Source organism: Pyxicephalus adspersus, chromosome 9 (genome assembly GCF_032062135.1).
Source record: "Pyxicephalus adspersus chromosome 9, UCB_Pads_2.0, whole genome shotgun sequence".
In the NCBI taxonomy this organism is placed as follows: domain Eukaryota; kingdom Metazoa; phylum Chordata; class Amphibia; order Anura; family Pyxicephalidae; genus Pyxicephalus; species Pyxicephalus adspersus.
The window spans coordinates 31,237,341-31,256,827 of record NC_092866.1 but is presented as its reverse complement, the minus strand read 5'-3'; the positions used below and the strand labels follow the sequence as shown (position 1 = coordinate 31,256,827).

At 37.6% G+C, this 19,487-nt stretch overlaps 1 protein-coding gene across 1 annotated transcript in view; it reads right to left on the bottom strand.

Moving 5' to 3' along the window:
* EDC4 (enhancer of mRNA decapping 4) overlaps window positions 1–19,487 on the bottom strand; it is a 256,361-nt gene that overhangs the window by 181,777 nt on the left and 55,097 nt on the right. Inside the window, exon 7 of the mRNA XM_072423087.1 lies at window positions 11,973–12,123. Coding sequence (XP_072279188.1) covers window positions 11,973–12,123 — 151 coding nt within the window. The remainder of the gene's footprint in view (window positions 1–11,972; window positions 12,124–19,487) is intronic.

Sequence of the window (19,487 nt, the reverse complement as noted above, 5' to 3'; positions counted from 1 at the left end):
AGGCACTATTGTATAAAGCCTCTTCCCCCTCTACTTCAAAGGATTACCCACTTAGATAAACCATGGTTCTCCTACAATCTTTTCTCTTTTATGATGTAGGAATATCCGTAAATCTCCATTAAATAACTATACTCCCCAAAATCCCTCTTTGTGACAGACCCTAAATTCCATTCTCTTTTTAAACCTTCAGAAACTAATGGAAACATTTTTAAACTTAATTAGTAATTCGAATCATCAATATGAAGTTAGGATCCTGCAATGCATCATTAAGGGAACCTCGGATACCCAAAATAATCAAATTCATTTTTATCAAATTTAATCAAATATTTCTATACTGCAAATCTTAGATAAAAACTTGCAGTTTATCAACAACTTTGCCAATATACAATTATACAATTACCATGGAGAAATATTGCTGTACAGATTTTCAGTCTCACCTAAATTTGCTAACCCCCGCATTGTAAAAAAAAAAAAAAAAAAAAAAAAAAAAAAAAAAAAACAGGTTAGTTTTTCCAGGCAAAAAAACTAATTCCTTTAACGACCTATGTTTTAACAAATTTACTCAACTGCTTTTATTCTTGTTTATAGGAAACTCAGATCTCCTCTTAGTGACCTTAAAGAGACACAACTAAAGGGAAAAAGAGGTCTAATTCTTCTATCTGTACATAAATGTAATAACCTTACAAATCAACCACTTTCCTACATTCTTATAACACTCTAATGTCTGCAAACTGTGGGCAATGCAGATACTCATAAGTCATTTGATACCACATTTATTCCCGCATGATTAAGATCAATAAGTTGTGAGCATTCTGTATCAGCACCCGATCTTAGCCACAACCCAAATCAAATTCCCTTTCTATGGTTAACCCCTTTTTTCCAAGACAGCAAGATTATCACACCATAATCTTCTCATCTTCATTAGCTCTTCTCTCACACACAATTCTATTCTATATTGCCTAATACCTAACAGAATAGAATGCAATTACATTAGGTATATTAATTAATTCTATTGCTTTCCTTTACCCATATCACTTTTGAGATACAGTTAGGTCCATAAATATGTTTGGACAGACACAACTTTTTTCTAATTTTGGTTCTGCACATTACCACAATTATTTTTTTTAAATGAAACAACTCAGATGCAGTTGAACTGCAGACTTTCAGCTTTAGTTCAGTGGGTTGAACAAAAAGATTGCATAAATATGTGAGGAACTAAAGCCTTTTTTCAACACAATCACTTCATTTCAGGGGATCAAAAATAATTGACAAATTAAAAAGCTGAAAATAAAACGTTAATTTCTACTACCCTTTGCTGGCAATGACACCCTGTAGTCTTGAACTCATGGACATCACCAGATGCTGGGTTTCGTCCTTTTTAATGCTATGCCAGGCCTTTAATGCAGTGGCTTTCAGTTGCTGTTTGTTTGTGGATCTTTTTGTCCCAAGCTGTCTTTAAGAAGTTAAATGCATGTTCAATTGGGTTCAGATCAGGTGACTGACTTGGCCATTCAAGAATGTTCCACTACTTTGCTTTATTAAACTCCTGGGTTGCTTTGGCTGTATGTTTTGGGTCATTGTCCATCTGTATTATGAAACGCCTGCATTTAGTTGGATTTGAGCAGACCAGATGTCTCTGAACACCTCAGAATTCATTTGGCTGATTCTGTCCTGTGTCACATTTTCGTCAAACACTAGGGTCCCAGTGCCACTGGCAGCCATGCACGCCCAAGCCATCACACTGCCTCCACCATGTTTTACAGATGATGTGGTATGCTTCGGATCATGAGCTCTTTCACGCCTTCTATATCCTTTTTTTCTTGCCAACATTCTGATAAAGGTTGATCTTGGTTTCATCTGTCCAAAGAGTGTTTTTCAAGAATTGTGCTGGGTTTTTTAGATGTTTTTGAGCAAAGTCCAATCTAGCCTTTCTGTTCTTGAGACTTATGAGTGGCTTGCACCTTGCAGTGCACCCTCTGTATTTACTTTTATGCAGTCTTCTTTTTATGGTAGACTTGAATATCGATACGCCTTACTTACTGGAAAGTGTTGTTCACTTGGTTGGTTGTTGTGAAGGGGTTTCTCTTCACCATGGAAAATGATTCTGCGATCATCCACCACTGTTGTCTTCCGTGGACGTCCAGGTTTGGTGCGGAGTTAACCAGTTCTTTGTTTCTTTCTCATGATGTACCAACTTGTAGGATTTTGCCACTCCTAATATTGTAGCAATTTCTCGGATGGGTTTTTTCTGTTTTTGCAACTTAAGGATGGGCTTGTTTTACCTGCATGGAGAGCTCTTTTGACCACGTCTGTTCACAGCAAAATCTTCCACATACATGCACCCCCCTCTCCCCCCAACCTCAAATCAACTGCAGGCCTTTTATCTGCTTAATTGATAAGGACATAAAGCAGGAATTGCCCACAGCAGCCCATGAAATAGCCTTTGAGTCAATTGTCCAATTAGTTTTGACCCCTGACATGAAGGGTCAAAAAAAAAAAAAAGAAGGTTTAGTTCCTCATTTTTTATACAATCCTTTTGTTCAACCCACTGAACTAAAGCTGAAAGTCAGCAGCTGAACCACATCTGAAATGTTTAATTTTAATTGTGGTAATGTACAGAACCAGAAAAAAAGTTGTCTGTCCAAATATTTATGGACCTAACTGTATATATCTCTACACAATGATGGTTATATCAAAACCATACTACCATTTAAGTTTTTCTGGTTTTCCCTCTGTAATATGGCTGGGTAGTTTTCTTTATTATTAATAATGTCTCGCCAACAATAACATTTCACCAATACACTTACATAGAAAGGAGCATTGGGATGCTGGACGCTGGACACTTACATAGAAAGGATGGGGCCCCTAAATTAATACCTACCTGTTACAAATCTATAATTGTCATACTATGTTACCCTGTCTACTTCTCTTCTTTGAATCACAGTTTCCCTAGAATAGTGGGGTGTGCAAAGCTGAAAATGTAGGTGCAGTGGGGGGACATCTTTGGCTACATCCCCACAACTAAAATGTCATTACTATGACAAACAAACTGCGCTGTTACACATTACTGTCCATTTCTAACACTGAAACCCAAATTTCTCTGTAATGAGGAGGTGTGGGAAACATCTGTGGATAACACCCCTTAAAATTTTATCACTATGTTATCATAACATAAAAAAACTCTGCCTATCAAAACAAATTTTGGCTTCAGGTGCTGGAAGGGTACAGTCATGTGTAACAGGGAGGTGTGCCTTGATGGGCAGAGTTTTTTATGTTGTAATGATGCCATGTTGTTGAAAGTTTAGGGGGTGTTAGCCACAAGTGTCCCCCACTTGCACCTATATTTTTACCTGCACCTCTCTATTCCAGAGAAATTAGGGTCTAGGGTAGGGAAGTGACAGTTTGATAGACAGAGTTTTTTTATGTTCTAATGACGCCTTGTTAATGAAATTTAGGGGTTTATACATCTGTTCCCCACTTGCACATACGTTTTCAGTTTCCTGCACCTCCCAATTCCAGATAAATTGGGGTTCAAAGAACAGAAGCAGAAAGTGTAGAGTACTATTACAATTATATTTTGGTGAAAGGTAGGTAAAAAAAATATGCTCCTTGCTAAGTGGCCCCTGGGGGTCATACATTTGCATTTTCAATTTTGGGCTCCTAGGTGCACTTTCTTTTGAAACAGCAACCAAAATGTTCAATTTCCACTAGTTTTTAAATGTGTGATCCCCATATTTTGAAATTCTTAAAATTAGAAAAATACATTTTGGTTATTAGTAGCTATGAGAGTCCCCTGTGTACCCTAAAAATTTAAGGTAAATACAACCAACAATTTAGGATATCTGAAAGATTGAACACGGTGAGTTTTTAGGCTGCAGAATATGACAAGCAGATTTTACACACACGCAGTGGGCAGATAAATTTCACAGGCAGTTTTTGTTTTGTCCATAGAATATGGTCAGTGATAGGGGGGGGGGCACTGGGTGTCCTGTTCCCATCTGCTATCACATGCATGATGGTCTTAAAGCATCACCACATTTTAACATTATATACAGGGTGATTTTTTTGGGAAAGGCCCCTTCCCCCTCCGTCTTTTCTGCGATGGTGGTAAAGACTGCAGGGTAAATCTGCAGCCTCCTGGGGTATTTGTGTTACATATCCCAGATGGCTGTGGGCTGCTCCTTCTGTGCATGCCCCACATTGGGTAAGTATCATCGGGGGCTTTCCTATAATGGAAAAAAAAAGTGCTCAATCTCACGCATGCCCAATGAGATCAGCACTGAATGGAACCGTGAGCATCAGAAAGAGGGAAGCTGAGCAAGAGGACTGACTGTAGACAGATCAAGAACAACTTTTCACAAAAGTTTTGTGTTATACAGATATAGCACAAGGAGTTGACATCTGAAGTTAGGCTGAATTCACATTGGCAGTAAGGTTGCATTTGCTGCGTTTACCCCTCTCTTTTCTCTCGCCAGGAAACCCTGCTGCTTGAAAAACTGCTACGCCTGAAATAGCCCAGCAGTTGCCACCTGTTACCAATCCAGGTGCCTAGCAGTTGCCAAGTATTCACTAGGGAGGAGTAAATTATCCAGTTTTTTTACTGCTAATGTGAACTAAGCCTAACTTGTTACACCACATTGATGACAATATTACACTACTACAAGGGATTACACAATTAAAACATGGAACACTAGGCAGTTGGATTAAAATGCACAGCACTGGGCTGTTGAGGCATAATAATAATAATGAAAATTGTACATTATAAACAAGTCTGGCTTTAGAAAGTTGGAACAAAGTATAGGAGGGAGGGTAGGTAGAACACTGACATAGTAATAGAGGATACTGGATACCTATGGCATAAATAACTGGGAGCACTAAATTTGTGTCAATTTTTGTCCCCCCCCCCCCCACTTTTTACTACCCCACTAGTTCCCACTAGTTTCATGGCTGAAAAAAACTTTCTGGGAAGAACCCTGATAATGCTACCCAAAATGTAGGTTCAAGTGTGGGACACCCTTGGCTAAAATCAGTACTTCAAAAACTACATCCAAAATTAAAATTCACTGCACAGTTACACAATATTACCTACTTCTAACACTTGAATCCCAAATTCTCTAAAATGGAAAGGTATAGGAAATGAAAATTGTGTGGGAAATATTTGTAGAGAATGCATAAGGGAATTCAGGAGACATGAGTACACTGTTGATATCACCCCAGGGGGAAAAGGGTCTGAATAGCATATACGCTCAAAGGAAGTAAAACTCATTTGGATGGTAGGAGGAGACTCCATAAAAATATAGCAGTGCTTGATTTGTAGATAAAGAAATAGTTCCCGAGGGGATATCAAACTTTTCTCCTAAATATTTGAAGGTACAGAAAACGCATAACTCTAGTTAGTCTAGTTAACTCATAGTCTCGCCCAGGTAGTCAGATTGTGATCAGACCACGAGGAGGTTTTAGTATCCAAGTAACTGAAAGGAAATGGGGATTACCTTATATAAAAAAAAATAAAAAAAAAATAAAAAATAAAAAAAAATTAAAAAATAAAAAAAGGGGGGGGGGGGGGAGATGAGGAATTGAGACATCTCTGGCCCTACGTATTCTTTTATATTTAGGAGGGAGCAAGAGCAAATTAAAAATTCCTGTTGGAGAACAAGTTTGGGGCCTCAGATCCAGAGTAATATAAAGTGAGCTGGGCTAGTTGTTTTGAATATTTTTTTCATATTGAAATGGTTCAATCATTTTTATGAAAAGGCAAAAATTATGCATTTGTTTTGTGGACCTAGAATTAAACTTGGAAACTGATTATCAAGTAACAAATTTGAAGATTGAGGGATCTATTTGCCCTATAGCAGTGGTGGTGAACCTATGGCACGTGTGCCAGAGGGGGCACTCAGAGGCCTTTGTGGGCACGAGCTCCCCACCTGGCGGCCCTCCCATTGGCTGTGCTATTGTCCCTCTGTCAGCTGGGCTGGCTAAAGAATTTCTCTTCTTGAGTCATCAGTTAACCCTCAGGCTGTGGGGAGAAGAGGCAGCTAATGTGTATGGATCCAGCATTAAAAGGGTGAAAGTACAGAGGGAGAGTGGACAGTTATGAAGGGGGTAAGGGGAGGGGGGATATTGTAATGCTGTGTCCTAGTTATGGGAAGTACAGTATGAAAGCTGAAGACACTGAACAGAGCTGCACAACCCAGTGACAGGAGTACTAGTCTGATATGCAAAAGAATTCCAGTACTAGTTGGATTTACGATAATCACAATTCTTTAAAATAGAATGATTGCCAACCCTAAAAATTTCTTTACCAGTCTGATATACCCAGTCAGGACCAGATGAACACAAAGCTCATGGTAGAAGGTGTTTGTTGAATATAATGGGAACCCTGTAACTGTGTGTTGCTGTTCACAGTGATTTACAAAAAGCTGTGTGCAATGTGCTGCATTGCATCGTGATAGATCCTTTCCAACGACTATAATTGCAAGTGTGTATGCGGCTTTAGTTACCAAGATAAATGAAAGTGGTAATTCTGCACTGTGGTGATGGCAACCTTTAAGAGGATATTGGATACATTTCTAGAGAAAGAAGTCCCATCACGGGTTACTAGTCCTGATGGGTTTGTGCTACCTCCTTTTCATAGATGTGGGACACAGATACAGGAGCTGGACTAGATGGGCTTTTTTGCCAGCGGGCTCTTTATTAGGTTATCAGTCTTATCAGGTTGGTGCTCATTTCTGGTGTCGGGTTATGGATTGGTTCTGTCATAGAGAGCTATTGCTGTACATTGCATGAATGACATCCACACTTTTGTTCTGTGAATTCAGTACACGAAAGGTTATAATGTCATTGCAGACCAGCAGGTTACCCGATGTTACATGACCCTTGAAATGCTCTCTTTGGCCTGTGTGTGTGCTATATGAGGGTACAGAACAGACATGGCACTCATTGTACTGGGATTGTCAGGGGGAACTTTGTATTGGCTGCGGTCCATAGTAGCCAACCTGGACTCCTGGTAATGGGAAAATGAGAGCTTGTATGAATGATCAAGGTCTGACCGCCTCCTGCGTATGGGAAGTGTGTTGAGACCTCACTTTATTGATGCAAATTCCTCTAGAAGTAGGTCCAACACGTGTACAAAGGAGGGGAATCAAAGGTAGGAATTACATTCAGATGCCTTTAAAAGAGCAGGCCAAAAACTGGTGGTCAATGGAACATTGCCCCCTTGTGCAGGCGGTCAGCAAATTCAAAAAGAACCCCAGCTGAGAATCACTGCCGTGGATTAAGGGAATATCCATTTCTTTAGTGTTAACTAATAGTGTTATTTTTGGAATAGGAATAAATCTATATTGGGTCCTTCATTTTTTTTTCAGTTTTGTGTTTTTGTAGACGCCAAGTCTTGAACACCCAAAAATTTGTACAGCAAAATAGGCAAAAACAAATAGCGGAAGATTATTCCAAGAGGTCAGGATAGAGTCATTTGGAGTGATTGAACACAATGGGAAAGCATTATGTACTTTGTGTAATGCGAGTGTTGTGTTGTACATTAAGTATCAGAGGGCACTTTGAAACCAACTACAAAAAAAGGGTTGTGAAACTGGAAGAAAAAAAAAAAGTTTCTTGAAGGGAAATTACGGAAATATCATTCCCAGTATCTTAGTTTTTGCAACTATTTTTCTGGAACAAATCTGACAGCTGCCAATTTTCAAATTTCACGGTGTATAGCAAAACATGGTAAGCCCCTCTCTGATGGGAATATTATCAAAACAGCCATGTTGTCTGGGAGAAATTCTCTTTTTTCATAATTTCAAACAAGGATAAAATTATTCAATGCATCCGAGATGCCACTTAGCAGAAATACTGTTAAAGATTAGAGTCCAGCGCATGACAAGTGATGCTAGTCAGCAGCTTACCACTGATTTACAAACAGCCTGTTAGTCCATGTGCTTGGATGAAAGCACAGATATAAATAATCAGGCAAGGCTATCAATAATTTTGCGTTATGGCGTTGGTGTCATCATGAGAGAAGAGCTGGTGAACCTGGTGTCTTTGCCTAAAAGAGCATAAGGGATGGAGATCTACAATACTGTGATGGAGGCTTTTTCGTGTCACAAGACATAAGACCAGAAAAAGTGGTTTCAATTAATAGTGATGGTGCACCTTCTATGGTGGGGGCAACATCTGGTTTCATACAGATCTTTGTTAAAGAAAAAAAAATATCAAGTCATTGTATTATACATCAAGAAGCTCTTTGAGCAAGGGAAAGCAGCATGTGATGATTTCCTCAGAGGTCAAAAAAATAGTGAATTACATCATGCCTCATGCTCTGAATTTTCAACAGTTTTAAGCACTTCTAGAGGTTAAGGCACAGTATAATTTTTTACTTATGTACAATAACGTCCGGTGGCTGAGCTCAGGACGAGTCCTGGGAGAGATTTGTAGCCTGCTTGGGTGAAATGAGGCTGTATATGAATAAAAAAGGGCAGGAATATCCACAGCTCACTGATATGGCCTGGCTTACCAAACTCATGTTTTTTACAGATTTTACACTACACTTCAATGTATTGAACAAACAACTACAAGGTGTAGGGAAAACAGCAAAACAGATGTTTTGCGATATCAAAACATTTTGAGAGAAATGCAGATTTTTGAAAGAGACCTTGAAAGTGGGCTGCTGAAATATTTTCAAATCTCAAAATGCATTTAGAAAGTTTTACAACTTTGGCAGAAAATCCTACAAGCCATCAGGGAATCTACAAGGAATTTGCTAGCATTGTAGCAACTGCAAAGGTGAATTTTAGTAACAGATTTTTACAGTTCCGTAAGATGGAGGACAACCCTGTGTGAAACACTGGAGAAGATAGAAGGGATGACAGATAACAGCACAGTTAGTTCTGAAAATGAAATCCTTAGTTTGGAGACAAAAGATGTTCACGTGCGAGTTGTTTTTTTTAAACTAAAACCTCAGTATTCAGGTTAAATTGCTGTGTTGGCTTTTTGCGATAAATAGGTGGATTTTGGGTTATAGTTTGAGCACTCCGTCTCTAAAAGGTTCGCCATCACTGCCCTATAGAGATAGCGATGTTGCTACTTAGTGCACAACGATTTTCAGCGTCTAATAATCTGGTCTCTGACAGCCAGGTTGACTACAAGACTTTTGGACCTCATTGAGTGTTTCTGTGAACCTATATGGCATTCCTAGTTTTGAAAACATGAAAAAGACTATTATACAAAATTTTAAATCTGTTACAGAATTATAAAAAGTAATTACATTCAGTTTGTAAGAACCTTTTTTCTATATGTGTTTGACATTTGCAACTGTTTAGGTCTCCAATATAACTCCTGAGGATGCAGAATAGGATTTCTGTGAAACCAGTTGAGAAAGGAAACAATTTGAGACCTCTTTGAACAAAAATATATCAATGATCAATGTTTTTAAACAAATTTGATGTTTGAATTAAAAAAAAAAAAAAAAAAAAAAAGCTGGCACTTGATAGTGTAAAAATGTTATTATGCTGGTGCAAGATGTTGCAGCAGAATAGGATTTCTGTGAAACCAGTTGAGAAAGGAAACAATTTGAGACCTCTTTGAACAAAAATATATCAATGATCAATGTTTTTAAACAAATTAGTAGTTAGTTACCACATTAACTCAGGCCTCTCTGTGGCATTTGTACCATTCCACAGAGTGCTTACTGTGATTGTTTCCCTCTGGGGATAGATGTGGCCTCGTCTCTGAAATTTCTCAGCTTTGCCCCGTTCCCACCTTTTTCGCGCTTTTGATCCTGGGCTTTATCTGTCATTTCAGTCCTCAGTGTAAACACTTTTTATTCAGAAACAGGCCAGTTCATATTCTCCCCTTTTCTTTGATAAATATAATATGCTGTAGTATAGGGTCCCCTTTAAATTTTGTTACCAACAGCACTTTGAGCATGCTTTACAGAACAACCTTTCATAATTGTATTCATGTGTTAGATTTTAACTAACTTTTCACTACCTATTAGGATTATTTAGACCCCTCCTGCATGTTTTTATTAGGGAGGGAGGCCTCCCCAAAAAAAAAAAAAAAATTTTGGGTTAGTTTTTTGCCCCCCCCCCCCCCTCCCCAAAAAAAAAAAAAAAACTTTGCTGGCATTTTATATTTAGAAACTAACGCGTAGATGCTGTTAAAAGTACCACCTTTTGGGTTATAGCACATTTCTTTCTATATGCTTTAATAGGGATGTGACATCACCAGGATACTATCCTGACAACTATTCCTGGAGATTTTCCTATATTAGTAACCATGCCTTTTTTTGTATTTGAAACAATGCATAGTGGTCATTAGGCTACCCTGGGTTCAACTGATTGTGCCTCTTGCAATAATTCCTGCCCAGTCATCAACATTCTAGGTGTTCTCTGAGCTTTCTTTTCCTCATGGAGAACTGACATCATCTGGCCCCTGGCAAATTATCTATGTTGCCGTTTGTTGGGAATTCTGACCCCGGCACACGTCTGTCCTCTACGGGAACTTTTATTTATCTTTTTGTGTCAGGGTGCTTAGGGAGGGAGGCCTCCCCAAAAAAAAAAAAAAAAAAAAAAATAAAAAAACACAAGGCCTTTAAATTTAAACCTGTCCACATATCACTTTACATGTGACTACAAAAAGTATGCCAACAACCACAGAAGACACCCAAATATGACCATATTGATTGGTTTTTTTTTATGAAAGACAATTGAAAAGCAAATTAGAATCTAAAGTTGCTGGGTTTAAAAAAAAAGGGGGTAGCAAACCACTTGTGTGGGGAACAATGGACAAAATAGGAAAAACTTAAGCAAACTCAAAATTGAACAAAGCAAATTATAACAGCATTTACCTATGTCTCCTGGCTAAATGTTTTTGAACACTACATTATAACCTATTAGGAACACTACATTATAACCTATTACCTATTAGGATTATTTAGGCCCATCCTGCATGTTTTAATTAGGAGGTTAAAGCTAGTCCCCCCCCCCCCCACCCCCATATGTGACCTTCCCCACAAAAAATAAATAAATAACAAAGCACAAGGCCTTTAAATTTAAAGCTCTCCACATATCACTTCACATGTGACTACAAAATGTCACCAACCAACCCAAATGACCATATTGAGATCAAAGCAGCCTTAGTTATTTTACATTCATTGCTTTTGAATTTATGCTGTGCTATTTTGCAACCTTTTTCTTTTATGTAATTATCTATACATGCTTTTTCTTTTGCTTTAACAAAAATGCTATACAAATTTGTAAGTCAATATCAGATGTCCTAACTGATGCCATTTTGAAAGTAAAGTGACAATGGGTGAAAGACAATTGAAAAGCAAGTTAGAATTTAAAGTTGCCGTATTTAAAACAAAAAAAGGGAATGGCAAACCACTTGTATGTGGGACAAGGGCTGACAAATCGGTATAAACTCAAGCAAACTCAAAATTGAACAAACCAAATTATAACCGCATTTAGCTAGGTTTTCTGGCTAATTGTGTTTGAACACTATATTATAACCATTACCACAATCTAAGAATTCAGCATGTAGGTGGGTCAATCAGATATATTCACTGCCAGCATTATCACCACCCAGCATTCCTGCATTACATGGAAATACCATGCATCTTTGTTAGTAGAGACAGAACTTGTTGTCACAGGAAGGAGATGCTGAACATATCTAGCACTTCAGTTTAGTTCCAGTGATACTTATACTTTTAACACTAATCAAAAAATTGCTTTGTTCCATTATATGTTTAAATGATTGTTAACATTGCCCCATGACAACCCTCTCAGCCCGCTAGTGCTTAGATTGCTGTCCAGCAAGCTAAAACATAACCCTGCAGGGTAAAGTGGCTGAGATGACAATCAAATCATGGTCAATGGGTATTAAAAAAAAAACCAAGAAAATTAAATGTAATTTTTATTGTGTCTGTTATGTATTATAGGTTATTTATGAGCAAATATAGGGAGACATCTTACCCGATCTTCGTGCAATAAAGCAATAGTCTGACTTCCATCCTCTGCTGGTATCTCCTCATTTTCTTCAGGAATGTAGGGGCACCAAATAATTCTACGATGCGTATTTAACGTTGTCTGATCTGATCTTTGTATGTGAACAAAAAGTTCATCTCTGGAAACAGTTAAGGATAATTTACACGAAGTACATATCGTCAAAAGATGTCAAAAGTGATTTAAAGTTTGCACTTTTCAGTCTGAAGATATACAGGTAGTCCCCGGGTTAAATACAAGATAGGGACTGTGGGTTTGTTGAAAAGTTGAAAGATTTCCTCTGCAAGTCACGCAAACCGCCCCCTCTCCCCCATCTAGCTTCTGCCCTGCACATGCGCAAGCAGGGACCCCTCTGATCGTATCTAGGAGTTGTCCGTATGTCAGATGTTCTCAACTCGGGGACTTCCTGTACATTTTTGATGTAAATTACAGCCTTCCGTTTTAAAGTCATTGCTTTAGCCACAATTTACCTTCAGTTTTAGTGCACAACGGAGAGGCAAGAAAGAAGCCAACATCTTAGCTAAAGGCAGTTTTAAAATGCACAGTATATACACATTCTTTAAAAACAATAAAAGCATTCTAAACAAGCACTAGCTTTATTCAATATGAAAGGTAGGCACTGTAGATACATTTCTTTAAACCTTATTAGAGAAGAAATGAAATGAAATCTCAGGTTATCCACACTTAATACAGCTACAGCTTAAGTTTCTGTTAGAATTTTTCAGGTAGACTTGCCCCACATGACATGCAGATAGATAGGTCAGAGAGCCGTTTTGTGCAGAAAATTAGGAATCTGCAAATACTTCCATGTCTACACTCTGGACACAGGTTAACCTTATTGCAACATTGTAATCATGCAATGCAAGAAGCACCAAATAGAACAAAAAAGCTGTTCAGAAGTTAGCAAGTTTGCTACTGTATAAAAAATGTTGGTTTGGTAGTTGGAAGATTTTTTTTTTTACCATGGTATTAGAAAACGTATATGTAGTGTCTCATGTTCAGTTCTCATATCAACTGTTCCCATAGACTTCAAAGGGCTGTGCTCTTAAAAAAGTTAAAAGGTGTTTTGAAATCTGAAATTATGAGCACTAATTTGAACATTCCGTCAATTAAGCACAACTACCGTGTTGATACTAGGGAACATATAATAGGTAAATTTCTGGTTTATTGTAACTTGGGAAAATGCAACTAACAAATGCTTTTTATCTCTGAAAGATCAAACTGATATCAATTGGTTAAAAATTTTCCAACAGCTCTGGTGGGATAACCAACCTAAAGGAAGGAAAGAAGCTCACCCTTAACTGAAGACTTCAGAAAAAATTCTAGAAGATACATGTATTGGACTCCGGTTATCTATTTCAGGTATGAACAAAACACATTTCACACAGAAGGCAGAAGATCATATCAAATTAATCCTGCAACATCCAGGTAATCCAACACTTCACGAAAAGAGGCAAGAGGCATGTACAGTACAAAAATACAAAATGCAATGGAGGAGCATATGGGCAGCAAATTAAAAGGGAGATTTCTTTTACAGTGGCTTCAGAAAGTATTCAGATCTACTTAACTTTTTTTCAGTTTTGCTACAAACTTTTCAAGTTCCTAATCCTCAATCTACATTTGGTATACCATAATTACAAATTGAAAACAGATTTCAAAATAATTTCGTAAATTGATTAAAAATAAATAAAAACAACATCTCACATTAACTTTTCAAACACTATACTTTGTTAAAGCACCTTTGGCAGGAATTACAGAATTACGTCTTTTTGGGTATGATGAAGCTTTCAACAACTGGATTAGGGGATTTTCTGCCATTCATGCGGCCTGTCAGCCATCCCATCTTGGATGTCTGTGACAGATTTCTGAAACTCAACCTGGATATTCCTAACTGTTAACACTGTTATTTGTCCCTCCCTTCAGGCATGTTGTCTTGATTCTGCCCTTTCATTTACCCCCCCCCCATTTAAAACATTTCCAGGTCCTGTCACTTTACCTGTACCACCACCAAAATCCACCTCTACCTGTCCCCAGCGACCACCAAACTCCTTGAACACGCTCTTCCCTCTTCTGGACATCTGTAACTTACTTCTCTCTGGTATTCCACTGACCCCACTTTCTCCTCTACAATCTATTACACTGGTCAACAAACATTTTCTTGCCAGAATAAAGTAATTTTAGGTTGTTTGATGGACAGATTCTAATAATGGTTATAGTTTTGCAAGATTGGCTCTAGTTTTTGAAATAATTACCTCAATAATAACCTCATAGAAAACTAATGAAACATGAAAATTAGGCAAAATTAAACTAGATATGCCTGCGTATAGAAAACTAAAGTTTTGAAATACTTAATGTGAATATATTCTATATACAGTATATTTGCATAACTAATCAAAAAGAAGTCATTGAAAAACTCAGTTTGTATGATTTCCTTTTATGCGGATGATCAGGAAAATCACATTGAAGGCTCCAGCAGTAGTCTGTCATCACGAGTCTATCCCATGTACTTTTCTTCCATCAACCTTATATCTTGATGGAACCTCTCCCCTTGTTCCTCATTGAAATCACCAAGGAAATTTTTGCAAATAGCTATGGGGATAGTGTACCTTTATGCTCATAGTAGCAGACAAATTTTTAAAGTTTGAGAGCAAGTTTTGTACCAGTTCTTCATAATTGTGTGCTTTATGGTTACCCAAGAGGTTCTTGACAACCATGACATAGCTGTGCCGGGCAAAAGCTTCAGTAACAGTGATGTAACTTGTGAAATTTGAATCATCAGTTTCCGAATCTGGGGTTCATCAAAGATTCCTGCTTTTCTTTTTTCAGTATTCAATCCAGGGAAGAAGCTACAAATGTAATTGAAGCAATCACTGTCCTTGTTCAGAGATATAACTAACTGCATAACCACCCAGACGGTTAATTTCTGTCCGGATTATTAGGTCTAAAAGCAGTACATTTTTTGTAAAAATGTATTTTACAGTATAATAAAGTTTGAAAAACAAAATTATGTCAAAATAATAAATTAAATGAACTTATACTCATACTATTGTACTATACTGTAAATAAATTTTCATAAAAGACTGCTTTTAGATATATAAATCCACTGTATTGCATTCAATACAGTTAATACAAAATAATTTAAAATTCACTCCACCCCCCCAACGCAACGGCCGCATGCACAGACCTCAGCAGAAACTCCCGGCTGACTGACTGAATCAGATGCAGAGGATGCAAGAGGACAAGAGGGAGAAGGAGGACGCCAGCAGATCAGGTAACATTGTATTTAACAGTTTTTCACTGTTTTAGTTACCTCAAAGGTGACTCGGGGTTACCACTGGGGAGGTTTATTAATCAACTTTATGTGTAGTGGAGGAAGAATAATTTTGTTCTTTGTCAAGCATTGGCTCCTTAACTAACTTCCAGTGATCCAGCTTTGCTCTACTATCCCAGAAGAACATGAAACATGGGTACTTTCTGTATCTACTTTGCAAGTAGGAAGTTTACCATTTTTAAATCAACACATATGGACCATGGGTTTTCATAAGAGCAAAGCTTTTATAAGACCATTTTGATATTTTCATAATGTTTTTTAAGCTCTGTTGAGTGACCAATTGGAATTGATGCATAGAAGTTGCCATTATGCAGTAAAACAGAATTCAAACTTCAAGTTAAACGGTCTATGAGAAGCGGCCAGTCTTCTGCTTGGTATTCTGGTACTCCCATATGGGCTAGTAGTCCAGGGATGTTACAAAAGTACACAAACTCTCCATCTTCACTGAAATATGGTAGAAGTGTCACCTCTCATCCTATAAACTGTTATTTTAACTTCTGGCCCCAGACAGATTTTTCTTATAGCCTGTATGCTAAAAGTTCAGATAATTGTTTTGACAGACTTAGGTCACGTAATAAATCATTGAGTTCTTCTTAGGAGAACTGCTCGTTTGATGGAACACTTCCTTCATATTCACTTTCACTGCTAAATCCTGAATTACACTCCAAAGCCTGTATATCCTCCATGTCTGATACAGGAATATCAGGGAGTATTTTGAACACTTGTATGGAAACATCAGCACCATGCGGCACAAGTCGTCTTGTCGATTACAAATCAGGGTATTCCCACTCGTTTTTTGTTTTTTGTAACCATTGAAGCTTTTTACATTCACAGCACAAACAGACAATCATTATCATTTTTGGGCTCTCGCCATACCACTGGTTCACCAAATTTCAAAACTTTTCAGTTTCCCATTTTTGCACTGACGTAGACACTCTACATAAGTTTTGCATACCATATGGAGAGCCCAGTACTTATCTTGGTGCCCCAATTTGAAACCAAAATATACAAGATATGCTTGTTTCACAAATTCTATAATGTTTCTTCTCTGTTTTTGCTGAGAAAATTCACCACAAATGTAGCAAAATGCATTAGGGTCATTTAAACAACTTTCTCCTGAAGAACTCATATTTCTGTAAAAAAAAAAAGAAAATGTATGAATAAAAAGAAGGCAAAAATAAAATTAAATAAAGCTAAATTTATTATATAAAATTCAAAACATCAGTTTAAATAAAGATTGATAATATGGTGCGTTAACATTTGTTGATGGTAAAATCGTCTATTCCAATTCCTGTATCACAAGAACTAGAGCCAATTCAATGAAACTGATGTCATTTCTGGATTCAGCAGACCTGAAATACACTAAATATATTAACAAATCCTTGGCAAGTGAAAATATTTTTTTTTGTTGAGCTGTGTTATGAATGCTGCAGGCAGACTCATCCATCCTTCAAACATCTCTTTGTAGTTCTCTCTCTTCATTGGCTTCAAATTCAAACTCCTGTGCTTTGCTTTCAAATCCCTCTACAGTTCTTGTCTCGCTTACCTTCCCGACCAGTTTATATATATATATATATATATATATTCCCCTAGCTCCTCTTTGCTTCTCCAATGACCTACTACTGACTTGTTCACTCTAATCCCATCACGTGCACACCTCCAAGTCTTTTCTAGAGCTGCCCCAGCTTTCTGGAATAGTCTTGGTCTTGAGTCTTGCTCCTACTTTCTGCCTCAAAAAACATTCTTTTCAAACTTGCCTACCCATCTTGTCTTTTGAAACATTCACTACTTCCCACCTCTACATATCTCCCCTCTTATTGTGTTTTACTTTCACCCACCTCCTAGATTGTAAGCTCTTCTGGGCAGGGTCCTCTCCTCCAGTGTCCCTAATTGTCACTTTGATATATATAAATATCAATACACAGCAAATTTAGTGTTTCTAGTGTATGCCATAGGTATCTAGTAATCTCCTATTATGTCAGTGTTCTACCTACCCCCTTTAATTTGTTCCAACTTTCTAAGGCCAAACAAGTATGTCCAATTTTTCCATTTATGCCCAAACTGTTCAGTGCTGTGTATTTTGATCCAACTTCCAAGTGTTCCATGTTTTAAGACTAATTCCTTGTAGTAGTGTAATAGTGCGATGTGGTTTAGTTCACATTAGCAGTAAAAAAAAACTGGGCCACAGCGCATACTTTTTTAAATTATAGGAAAGCCCCTGATGATACATTCCCGATGTCAGGCATGCACAGAAGGAGCAGCTCACAGCCACCTGAGATTTGTGACACAAATATCCCAGGAGGCTGCTGCTTTACCCTGCAGCCGTTTAAAACATGGAAGTAAAGACGTAAAGGGAGGGATCCTTCCTCAGAATTGGAAAAGAAAAACAACCCATTTTTCCCCATTATAAAAAAGGGAGTTACCCTTTATATAATGGTAAAATGTGGTAATGCTTTAGAAGCATTTTAAATTAAATACATTTTAAGATATGGGGGTAACAAGTTTAAAAACTTGTGAAAATTCAACATTGGGGTTGCGCTTTCAAAGGCCTGTGCATCTAGAAGACAAAAAATAAAAATGCAAATTTAGCAAGGAGAATTGGGGTGGGGCCCATATGTTTTTTACCTACCTTTCACAAAAAATATTTGTAATACTATGCTACCATTTCTGCTTCCGTTCTTTGAACCCTGATTTCTCTGGAATGGGGAGGTGTAGGAAACAGAAAACGTAGGTGCAAGTGAGGGACACATGTATAACCCCCCCCCCCCCCTAAAATTTCATACCCCTGCCCATCAAAACACCCTGCCCTGTTAAACTTTATCTGCTTTCCAACCTTAAACCATATTTTTTCTAGAATGGAGACGTGCAGGAAAACAAAATTATAGGTACAAGTGGGGGTAAGGCTCTTTTGTGGATTAATTTCCTCATATTGGATTATGAAGGTTTCTTACAAACTCTGCAACAATTATCCTCCAGTAATCCCAGCAGAGGCATGGGGCTTCTATAACACAAGGAAACCTCAGCTAATAGGGGAGTGCCAGCCTCCTTCACATCAGTATGTGTACACTTCCAGAGGAGAGCATCCGACCCCCTGTATATGGGTGACATGTCTCTTAACACCATGACATAATTACAACAAACTCTACCCATAAAAACACGCTACCTTGTTACACATGGATGTAAATTGCGGTTCAAGTGTTAGAAGTGGGCATGTAACGTAGAAAAGTTGCTAATCACAGTACCCTCTACAGTGTAATGAGCCACTCCCCTAAATAATGCGTATGTTGTCAGGAAGGAAAAACCAAAGACAGCTAGGGTTTTAGTGCGGCCAAAAAATATTATACATTGTAAAAAAACAATTTGAGAGAGAACATTTCATGAAAAACGTAACAGAACCTTATTAGTCGGTCTTTCCCTTATATGAAATCATGGGAAAAGTGACCGACAAACTAGACAGGGATATGCCTTTTATAGTATTACGAAAGAGAAACATCTTGAACCCCGACATGTTTTGCCTACCGGCTTCCTCGGGGGATTTGGCAGAGATAGTTTGTTAACGTCTGTGCATTAAAACCGTATATACATTTGAAGTTGGAGTACATCATATCCATTATACAATATATTGCTATATAATAAGAGATCTTCAAATAAAATTAGACACAAATTTAAATCTCCATCTCTCACCCTAGATACTAAATTGTGAGATCATTTATGATATGTTTACCTCTGACATCCTTTTAATGACAGCTCAAACTGATCCCAAGTAATCAAATTAACATACATAAACCAATATCATTATTGATCACAATTTTATTCACATACAACTATATTCTATGTCTATTTATTCAGTATATATTTTCCTACACATATATTTAACAATTACATTGATTTTAAAATGCAACTCGAGCATTAATGTTTATTTATTGAAGCACACTTGCATTTGTGTTATTTTATATGTAGGTGTGTGGGTTTGCTTTGATGTGTATATTTGTGTACGTTTGTTTATGTGTGTACATATGTGAGTGTGTATGCATTTGTGTTATTTTATATTGCATTGTATAATGTATCTGATGTACTGCAACTTCAAATGTATATACTATTTTCAAGTACAGGCTGTGAACAAATGTTTTCCGCCAAATCCCCTGAGGAAGCAA